Source organism: Arachis ipaensis, chromosome B8 (assembly GCF_059453495.1).
Source record: "Arachis ipaensis isolate K30076 ecotype BB chromosome B8, ASM5945349v1, whole genome shotgun sequence".
Taxonomy (NCBI): Eukaryota; Viridiplantae; Streptophyta; class Magnoliopsida; order Fabales; family Fabaceae; genus Arachis; species Arachis ipaensis.
In genome coordinates this window covers 251,030-262,268 of record NC_142443.1, presented here as the reverse complement: position 1 = coordinate 262,268, position 11,239 = coordinate 251,030, and the positions used below count along the sequence as shown (strand labels likewise).

Below are 11,239 nucleotides of genomic sequence, written 5' to 3'. Positions count from 1 at the left end.
AAATGGCAACAAAAATCATAGCTTCCTCATCCCCCACTAGCAACTACGCTTTTATTTAATTTTCACATTACCATCCCCACCGGGTATTTAACCACTTTTGTTTGCATTGTGAGCAAATGACAATTGCATAGTACTATTTACTTATCTCTATGATATGATCGACTGTTCATTCATATCATACCACCATTAATATTTAATACTACCACACAAATTAAATCATGCTCTTCCATTTCTCTCTGCTTTTCTGTGGTCATGAATTGTGTTGTTACTTGTTAGTATAACGTTATTGTTTTTAGTAAGGGGCTCACATACTAATGTCTTGAAATAATAATCTCTGCACACTCGAAGAACATGTAACTAAAAGCATCCTGTGGACTAATCAGATGACGAAGTGAACTTAGGTTTTGAGTATGAACGAACAACATTTTCGCTTTGTATCTGTAGTAGTGGGCAGGAGTTGCGGCTATAGATAGATTGGGACTCCGTTAACCCTTTTCCTTATTAAAACTTTCTGGCCTTTTTTGGCGTTGAAAGGAGTGTATAGGACAATTCTCTGGCGTCCTATCATCTCTGATGGTACTTGGTACTGACTACTAAGTGTGACCCATACCTCTATGGCTCATAAGACTCGAGAATGTAAGCAGTTAATTTTTGCAACGGAACTTAATTACCCCATCCCTCTCGGCATCTACCATTGTTTGTTTCAACTTTGAGAAGTCATTCAATCCTTTTCTTTTTTGTTTCAATAAAACATGAAAGTGTTGGTAGTTGGTACATAAGTAAACTAAAGAAAACCAATAGATGAAGAGTTACAAGGTAAAGTAATGCAAGTCCAGCTAAAGTATTGAACTGGTGGTTATGTTAAAAAAGGTGAAATAAAAGAAAAATGGGTTCTTGACTGCCCGCCATTTGTAATGCACGATTTTGATATCACTTAATTTTAAAGTTATTGACTGCAAGTTCTTGTTCTGTTTATAAATGAGTTTGGGTTTAAAGTGCAAGTGAAGCAATTGATTCTTAAATTTGGTGTTACTCATTTATCTTTTAAAGAAACTGCATTTCTATAAAAGCCAGTGAAATTTGCTAATATTACTAAAATAATGAGCACTGATATAACTTATCAGCAAACAAAAACGTCATCTGAAAAAAAAAATAAGTTATCAAATTAATCTTCATATGTTTGTGTATAAATATATATGATATTTAATTTATTTTTAATATATATTTTATAATAATAATTATTTTTTTGTATACATATAATATAATATGATTAATTTACGAATTATTTATAAAAAATAATATTTTTAATTAATATTTTTAAAATTTAATTTTTGTCGTGACTAAAATTTGTTTAGACTCTCATTAATTAATTTTTTTAGGAATTGAGGAGATTTATTAAACAGATAAAAAATAAATTTAAAACTTTAATAGATTCAATATATTAAAGGTGTATTAATATAAAAAAATTTCTGAAAAAGGGTTAAGTTAAAGTTGATTGAGAATTATTTGGTTGTGATGAATGGTTTAATTTTTCAATTGATGTGGGGAAGCAATGAGTTAGGTTAGGATGAGCTGAAAAACCCTAACGAACTAACTGAAGTGAGGTGCTTCACTCGAATAGGTGTGTCGTGTGACGATGGCTCTCTCCCTCACACTCAGAACCAGATTCAAATGGAACCCTCTCACTCTCACCCACCGCTTCTCCACTTCCAGCTCCGACGGCGGTAACGGCGACTCAACTCCCAAGTCTCCCATGTCTTCTTATTTCAGCGACATCAGGGACAAGCTCAAGAGAACCCGCCCCACTACTTCACCCTTCGCGAACCCCTACCCGCCAACCCCTTCACCCGCCGCTTCCAAAGTCAACTCCCTCGATGAAATCCGCAAAAACCTCTCGGAGTTCCGCCGTCGCACGCTCCCCCCTACACCCGCCGCTGGCGAGCCCTCCTCGTCGGGGCAAATCTCCTTTCAGGAGATCTACAACAGAAAAGTCTCGGAAAAGTCCAGCGAATCGGCTCCCGGCATTGGGGGAAAGATCTCCTATGACGCGCTCCGCGAGAGCATGCAGAAGCTTAAATCGAATGTGAACAAGCAGGGCGGCGAACGGATGCCGTTGTCGGCATTTGGAAGCAGCTTGAAATCGGGTCCTTCTGATTCCGCCTCAAGCGGCTCTTTGATAGGCGGGAGCGGGGAGTTGCCGGCGTCGGCTTTCTGGAAGGAAATGAACGAGAAGAAGGGCTCTAGGCCCCCGGTGACGGGGTTTGTGAAGATGTACAGCTTTCCAGAGTTGGGAGAGAAATTGAGGGCGTTGAGGGCGCAAGGTGGGGGGAGAGAGGGGTTCTCTATTGCGGAGTTGAATGAAAGATTGGTGAAACTGAGGGAGCTGGAGGTGATGGAATCTCGCTCCACCCTCATTGGTGTCGACATCCAACCATTGCAAGAGAGCTTGCTTGTTCTGGAGCAAGCTAGTAAAGAAAAGGGTACCCAACTTTTCTTCCTCTTTACTTCATTTCTTCCTTGTTACTCTGACCCTGATCATGAACCCAATCGAATTTGTTTTCCTCCGTTTTATGATTTATACCAAAAGATTTACCTAATTCTATAAACTTTCCAGAGCAGAGGTTGGATATGCTGGGTCATTTGGGCGGGAGACCAAGCTTCATGATGGATCCTCCTAAACAGCATCTTGTTGAAAGGGTCAGTATTATATTTATTTATTTATTTATATTGGTTCTGTGTTCTGTCCTATGTCCTATTATCTATGGTTTACCGTGCTGTCTCTACTTCCATATTGGTGATGCGAGTTTTCATGTCTCTGTTCCTAATTGCAACATTGCATATACCATTGCTGTTTGTCGAATGGGTCCTGCATTAATGAAAATTATCGTGCTCATGTTGCATTATTGCTTATGCCCATGTCAAATGTATCATTTGGCATATGATGATCCTTGTTGATATTTGTCATTTAGTCTGATCAAATTTCAAATTTCTCGTGACATCTGTGCAAGATAATTTTTAAATTTTTATCATGTATGCTTAGTAATGACCAAATCTACAAGGAAATGGGAGCAATCTTGGATGCGCTCTGCATTTGTTTTTGGTTAATTAATTCAAAATAGCCAACATAACCCTTCAGAGAAATTGTCACTGGAGTTAATGTTGCATTCGGTCCTGCTGCATTTTGGCCTTCTTGAAAGAGATAACCTCCATGTTTAATTTCCTGAACAATTATAGGCTTCTGTCTTTCCCACATTTTATTCACTGTATCTTTGATTATAGCCTCTGCTTCTCAAATGTCAATCCCTATTGTTTATTTATTATTCCTTGTTTTATTTATATTGTAAAAATCTTGGGTTCTGCTGATTCTATTTTGAACTAAGATGCACAGGCATTAGTATATTGAATCTGATTTTATTGCCTAACTTTTCGATGAAGTAATTCCTGTCATAATATCATGTGAAGCACTTCTAGGATCATTGGTGTGCCATATCATTGAAATTGCAGGTTCTTTTAAAGAGCTATCGATGTTCTTGTTATGTTGCTTTAAAATTTCTCTTCCATAAAATTAACTTTGTTGTTTCAGTTAACTGATTTTCTCATTACGTTTATTTCAGTACTTCCATCCAGATAATATGTCCTCAGCAGAAAAGTTGAAAATTGAGCTAGCAAAGGTTAGAGAGGAGTTTAAAATGTCAGAGTCTGATTGTGGATCTGCTCGTGTTCAAGGTAAAGAAAATTATTTGACTTATTTATGCAATTTGCTATGAAGAGGATCCAGAGGGAAGATAACTAGAATAGTGAGCTTGACTTTTACTTCAAAATAGGTCTTGGTGAAAGTTGAAGTGATAGTTTTGAATGTACATTTTACATGGGATTGGGAACTAATGCTCTTCCTCTTTTTCCTTCTTGCAGTTGCACAACTCACAACTAAGATTAAGCATCTATCAGCAGTTCTACACAAGAAGGTCAGTTTCGTTTTTGTATGTGAATTTCCTTGATTCTAGTATTGAAGATAACATGTGCAGAAATTGCGTGCATACTGCTGTTATTAATTTACTTTCTAAATAGTTAACAATATTAGTTCGTGACTCCATTTGATCTTTTGAAACAGAGGAAATATACTGTGTTCTTCTTTACACTTAGATTATGATTGTTTCCCCATAGAATTTTGAGTTAATGAACAGTTATTTCCCTGTTCAATCGTTTCAGTGTGTGTTATTGCCTATGATTTAGAGGGTGAGTGTGATTCGATTTGTTCCCAATGATGTTTTCAGGATAAGCATTCTCGTAAAGGTCTGCTAGCAATGGTTCAGAGGAGAAAAAGATTACTGAAATACCTTAGAAGCACCGACTGGGATTCGTATTGTTTTGTTATTTCCAAGCTAGGTCTACGTGATAATCCAGATATTAAGTACTAAAGAAATCTCTTTTCTGTTTTAACTTTTAAGATAAGAATGATATTAGTTCAGATCCATATATTATTTTTAACTCTTCTGTGGGTTGTTTTAGTTTCCTCTGTTTACTATTGAAACAATGAAGGAAAAGGAAGGAAAAGAAGACCCAATTGTATTGTTTGGCTCTTTCCTAGAATATCCCTATGTCCTTAGGTTTATGATGGAAAACAGAAAATCAGTTTTGGAACTCATCAATAAGATGTCTGCTACAGTTTTCTTTACATGTGAACCCAATTTTGCAACATGATAATCACATCGCGTTCCCTATTTACGTTGATACAGCAATGTTTGAAAGTTGGCATAGTTGAGGGTCTACAACATATTAAATTTGGCATAGTTTAGGTTACCAAAATTTTAATAATAATAATAATAATAGACAGGACATCCTATATAAGTATGAAAAATAGACGGGAATGGATTTTTTTTTTCCACTTAAAGGATACTAGATTAAGACTCGGGCGCAATGCAGAGAATTAAATTAATTATATTATATGGTATAAATTTAAAAATGATATATGATATAAATAAATAAATAGATGCAGACAAATGGAGAAAAATCTATTTTCAAAACTTTCAAGATACTTTGTTTATTATTTGGACAGAAACGTGGAAAGTAAAAAACATAGAGAAAATCTAGCTAATGAGATATATGTCAGTTACAGGATTTTCTCATTTTCAGTCATTAGCTCCTAAATCGAACAGAAAAAGATGGACGAGTGAGTTTTAAAATGAGGGGAATTGGAGGGAGGTGGTTGGTCATGGTTCTTGAAAGCTCGTTGTTGCGGGCGGCTTGACCAATGGAATTGGAAGTGGCTCTTGTGGATTACCCGGCAGTTCTGGAGGCATCGGCGGCGGCAACAGGATGTGTGGTGGTGAATATGATGCGAACGGATCTTCCAGAGGTGGAAGAAACATGTCAGGTGGGGACAGCCATGGGAATGGATCTATGGGTGGCATTGGTGGGGGAATTATCAAAGGTGGTGGAAGAAGTATAGGAGGCGGCGGGGGTGGTGATGGAACCAGTGGTGGCCTTGGGAAAGGTGTTTGATCGAATGGGTTTTGTGGTGAGGGATAGGTAGGGAAAGGCCATCGAGCGCATGTTTCATACAAGAATAGGTAAAATGGGTCGCAGTATTTTCCTATTCTCCCTCTGGATTCTGCAAGAGTAAGAGCAAGTGTTAAGAGCAGCGTTAGGTGATTGGCTTTCATTTCTCCCCGGAGTTGAGTGGGTTGAGGTGCAGACTAGTAGTGCATGCAGTAAATACAAAGAGATAAGAGCGTTAAGGGGGTAGAGTTGAATTAAATGGAAGAGGTGCCTAGTTGTATGTGCCTCCCCCCTGCTATTCTTGCATGCATTGCACTCACTACTCAGTACCCCAAAACAATAACCATACTCTTCTTCCCAAGATAAACTTGCATTTTGGCACTACTCTATAGCAAGCCCAAATAGCATCCCTTTGTAACAAGCATGTTACCAAAAGGAATTGGGCCTAGGCCCCTTCTTCTACCAAAATATGACGTACACTGAATACCCAGTATCCCACCCAACAAAAGGACTTAGGTAAAACATGAATTTTGAACAAACAACAATGCCAATTGCAACTAGCTTGCTCGGTCTACTCCTCCCTCCAACCTTGTTTAGAAAGTTCACGTGACATTTGTGAATTTGTCACACGTCTCGCAAATTTGTTTACAAAAGCGAGGATACAATATGCATTCCATGACTAGATTTATGGCCTTGCTTTCTAGTTTCTAGTAACTTTCTTGTTTAGCTGGATTTTTTTTTGGCGAAACTTACAGCTGACATTGCGACAATCTAGTGTTAGCTAATGCTGTCTAGTCAGACATAGATAAGGTACACATCAACAATTAGTGTTTTCAAGATTCATATAATATTAATAGGTAATGAAAATACTAATAGTGATAGCAACGGTAGACTAGAGAGCGAGCAAGTAAACACAATCTACCACCACTCTTTGCTTATATTGCAATTAAGCATGCATTAATTAAGACTTAAGAGAAAAGGGGACCAAGTTTATGATTTGTAAATAGGTAAAGAAAAGAGTAAAGAGAAAAGCTTAGCGGTTCAGGCCTGTCTTTATGTTTGAAAGGTTGGCAAAGGGGAGCTTAGATGGTTGCATTAATGTGTGTTGGTGACCCACAATTAAGCATCTGTCTACACTATCCACATCTCACAAACCTTGTGTCTCATTACTATCCTTTTCAAGTTTGAACTTTGAAAACTCTCACTACTCAGTACACACCTTTCTTTACCTTTGCATAACTTAACTGCCACATGCCTCTCTCTCTCCTCGTCATCATCATCTTTCATCAAACATCAAACGTATTAAAAGAGTGCTTTCTCGGTTTCCCTGAAAGTACCCTTGTCCAAAACACCTTCCTTTTAAAATTCGAAACAGAGCAAAGAAAAGAAAGAAGGTTCTCTTGATAAGTTATTGTTATTCCTCTCTGTCTCATTCTGCTCCCACAGCAAAGCAAATGAGCCTCCTTGTTCTGTTTCTTCATGCTGCTTTTGCTCACACTTCTGCAAATGCACAACCTCCAGGTACTGCCCTATAAAATCAAATCCTTCATTTCGCTTTCTTCTACCTCACTCTGCTTGCTTGCATTGGTTTCACAACACTACAAAGTTTTCAAATTGAACCATAATTAATTAAAAATTTACTGCTTGTACTTTCTTCTGAAACAGGAGTTAAGGTTAGAATGGTGCACCACCAGAATTTGAATAAGAGGATTCAAATATCACTAATTGTTTGTTCTGCGCTTCTCCTTGGAATCTTCCTACTTGTATTGTATGTCTGGTTTCGTCGCCATAGAAGCTTAACAAGCTCCAGCAGTAAAAGCCAAGGAAACATGGGTATTACTACCGTCTGCCTTTATAGACAAACTTCCTATGATGGTCTTGGCTTTGATTAGATCTCTGATTCATTCTTTTTATTTATTTGTTGAGTGTGTAGAGGCTGAAAAAGGGGAAACCTTAAACCCTGTCAATGCTAAACTTAACTACTCAAGGATGGCAGATAAGAAGAGTTCAGTTGCTATTTTTGACTTTCAATTATTAGAGGCCGCAACAAACAGCTTTAGCAACAGCAATGTTATGGCAGAGAGTGGCTCTAGAATTGTTTACAGAGCTCATCTTGATGAGAATTTCCATGCAGCTGTTAAGAAAGCAGATAGTGATGCTGATAGAGAATTTGAGGTGATGGTCCTCTATTACTATTAAAAATTAGAAGATATCCATATCAATATTTAATATCTAGGTTTGCTACACTCATTTGCCTTTGATGGTTACATCAAACTGCAGAATGAAGTGAGTTGGCTGAGCAAGATTCGGCATCAAAATATCATAAAACTCATGGGCTATTGTATTCATGGTGAATCAAGATTTCTTGTTTATGAATTGATGGAGAATGGATCATTGGAAACTCAATTGCATGGTACATTAATTTCATTTCTTTCATCCTGATTCAGAAGGAATACATAAAAATTATCTATACTTGGGAACTGAAGCATCTTATATTGTTTGTTTATATTAACAATAATTCTAGGGCCTAATCGTGGATCATCTTTAACTTGGTATCTCCGTTTAAGAATTGCAGTTGATGTTGCCAGGTGATTTCGTCACGCTTATTCTGTCAAAAATTGCTAATAAAGTATTTCTTGTCTTGTATATACTATAATGATTAATGACTGATGGATATTTGACTTTGTTAGAGCATTAGAATATCTTCACGAACACTCCAATCCCCCCGTGGTTCATAGAGATATAAAGTCTTCCAATGTTCTTCTCGATTCTAATTTTAATGCTAAGGTTAGGCAGTACATGATAATTTAATCATACATGTTAATTACTGATTTATGTTCCTACACTGAGTTTTACGGTTCAGCTCACAGATTTTGGACTTGCTATCTCTTCTGGAGTGCAACACAAGAACATGAAGATGTCGGGAACTTTGGGATATGTGGCACCTGAGTACATATCACATGGTACACAAGAATATTCGTTATTATAATTAACAGACAAAAGCTTATAGTCCTTGTTACACTGTTTGCTTCTTTCTTGATCCAAGTGGTTGTATTATTTGTACTAACTTATAAGCATATTAGTTCTGTGCAATTAATTGCAAAAATTGCTAGGTATTTTCATAGTTATGTTAAAAAGGGCAGAGAGAGATGAAAGAGCTTAGAAAACTTTATGAGAAGCTGAAATTGTAGATTCTAATAATGATGATTAATTCATGTTACTAACAATGCTTAGTGGGATCAAGTTTGTTGTTTTCATGATTATATTTTTACAAGTATTCTCTTACAAATACAGAGAAAAAGGGAGGCACGTCGATAAAATCTTTCCTATTATTATAGTTTTGCGCTTATCTTTTTCCTTCAAAACAGAAATATAACATTGCAAGTTATGTTTTTCAGGTAAACTAACTGATAAGAGCGATGTGTATGCTTTTGGGGTTGTCCTTTTAGAACTTCTGACTGGAAAAAAACCGATGGAAAACATGTCATCAGACCAATATCAATCCCTCGTTTCGTGGGTATGTTTTGTTTCATACCAATCCCTCTTAGATATGTGCAGTAGTTGGTGCGTAAAACTTTGAAACTCGCAGGCCATGCCTCAGCTAACCGACAGATTGAAGCTTCCAAGTATTGTGGATCCTGTTATCAGAGACACAATGGATTTGAAACATTTATATCAGGTTCATTATTCATTGAAAAGATGTCTTGAACTCAATGCTACAAAATCTTAAGTTGGTGTTTACATTGTACAGGTTGCAGCGGTAGCTGTTCTGTGCGTGCAAGCCGAACCAAGTTATAGGCCGCTAATAACAGATGTGCTACATTCCCTCATTCCTTTGGTACACAACCAACTTAAGGTTGGTGCCTCTCTCACAGATATAGAATTAGTCCGCTCAGAGTGACTTCCACTTTGGAAATTTTGTTTGTAACTCAACTCTTACATGTCATGTGTCACATCTTAATGCTGTGCTGTAAAGACTAAAGAGTGATACTAGTATATCTAATTGTTATCATGTTTTTCCATCATTTGCGCTTTGAATGTTTTTAACCCGTGTTTCCTCTTTTATATCTTTTTGGTTGAGCAGTTAGTTATTTAGTTATTATGGAACTCTTTACAGCAATAAATGTCAATGCCTAAAGGGTTTATGTGTGTTGTTCGTCAGAGTGAAGTGTAATTATTGAGGAGTCATAAATGGTCAGTCTCGACATTTTGATTTTATGATAAATTGGCCTAATAACCGAAGGAAACGCACATGTTAATATAATATCATATGTCAGCACTCTCCAAACAAAAAAATATATGATATGTTAGAATGTGGCTAAAAAATTTAGATATGAGAATAGGATGAATGATATACTTTAACATTGTAATTTTTGGTGTTTTTTTAAAATTATGGGAGATAGTAATTAGGATGAGTGATATGGGACGGTTCGATTTATGTACTCCAAATTTTTTTAATTTTTTAAACACAAATCAAAGGGTCCGAGTACAAAAATTGGAGTCCGATTTGTACTTTCTAAATTAAATCATCCCACATTTTAAAAAAATACCCAATAGATCACAATTCAAAAAAATATCATTATTAATCCAATATTAAAAATAAAAATGTGTTAGCATGTCTAAACTCTAGATTAATTGTGCTTGCTCCTTATGACATATTTGACGTGAAAGGACTTTGGATTTCATTTTTGGAACATTTGATTTTACTCAAGGGACAATAAATTCTTGTTAAGATTGGTGAAGACAACAAGAACGATTCTATAAAATTTCTAGAGATTCACGATTCTCAATTCTTGTAAATGGAGTCAATTGAAGATGGTCACTTTCCCTAACCTTCCTTATCTTAGCTTCATGTTCTTGGAATAATCGGTCCCATGTAATTTGATCTCTACAACTTATTACTTACTCAGCCTAAGAATATAAAATTACTGTATGACTTCTAAAGTGGATCTCATGAAATGATAAAATAGAATTTTGATCCTTTAAATTTTGAATTTTTATTTAACAGAGTAAAATATGATTTCTCTTTCTTAAATATTTTTTCTCTCATATTTTTTCTTAGTTCCATTTATGAAATAAATAGTGAGAGATCACACTTTATCCTCTAAATCAAAATTTAAAATTTAGAAAATTCAAATCTTTTTATACTTGTCCGAAAATGGTGATGAAAAACATTTCAAATCATTGATGGTTCATCAGTATCCAAACTCAAAAGTTCATATGATTCATCATGATTCGTAGGTGTTGTATAGGAAAAAGAGGAATGCATTCTAGAAGATGAAAACAAGAAACAAAAATATATAATAAAATTTTAAGTTGAAATCACTGATGATAATATCGATGAATGAAATCATAAACAGCTAAGAAGGGGAAAGCATATAAACTTGCTGATGTGTCTCTATTTTTTTGGTTGACTATGATGAGCTATTTATACAGTTATACTATTTAAAACTTTCCAACAAGACTATAACAGCTTGTTTCCACTCAAACACCTCCCCCACCCCGCTCTATGCTCCAAAGATACGGGCAAAACCATGCCAGTTTCATGTTGGAATTGTGCTAATAATTCAAAGAATACGCTTCTTCGGATTGTCCATCCTGGTGGTCACATTGAACTTCACGATAGACCTGTGACTGCAGCCGAGATTATGAGCCGTAACCCAAGATGCTGCATTGCATATCCATATGTGTTCCAGCAACCATGGGCAATTGTTGCACCAGACACAGTGCTCGTTGTTGG

The 11,239-nt window shown here is 36.2% G+C and overlaps 2 protein-coding genes across 2 annotated transcripts; both read left to right on the top strand.

Moving 5' to 3' along the window:
- Positions 1 to 1,482: 1,482 nt before the first annotated feature.
- LOC107618726 (S15/NS1, RNA-binding protein) lies at positions 1,483 to 4,675 on the top strand. The gene is made up of 5 exons (XM_016320865.3): positions 1,483 to 2,480; positions 2,615 to 2,697; positions 3,615 to 3,726; positions 3,913 to 3,965; positions 4,275 to 4,675. The coding sequence occupies exons 1-5, from the start codon at positions 1,637 to 1,639 to the stop codon at positions 4,416 to 4,418; spliced, it is 1,236 nt and encodes a 411-aa protein (XP_016176351.1). The 5' UTR covers positions 1,483 to 1,636; the 3' UTR covers positions 4,419 to 4,675.
- A 2,157-nt stretch (positions 4,676 to 6,832) lies between these two features.
- On the top strand, positions 6,833 to 9,543 carry LOC107619713 (putative receptor-like protein kinase At1g80640). The gene is made up of 10 exons (XM_016322008.3): positions 6,833 to 7,020; positions 7,165 to 7,332; positions 7,433 to 7,674; positions 7,780 to 7,912; positions 8,024 to 8,087; positions 8,190 to 8,286; positions 8,363 to 8,462; positions 8,898 to 9,016; positions 9,089 to 9,178; positions 9,251 to 9,543. The coding sequence occupies exons 1-10, from the start codon at positions 6,954 to 6,956 to the stop codon at positions 9,398 to 9,400; spliced, it is 1,230 nt and encodes a 409-aa protein (XP_016177494.1). The 5' UTR covers positions 6,833 to 6,953; the 3' UTR covers positions 9,401 to 9,543.
- Positions 9,544 to 11,239: the final 1,696 nt, after the last annotated feature.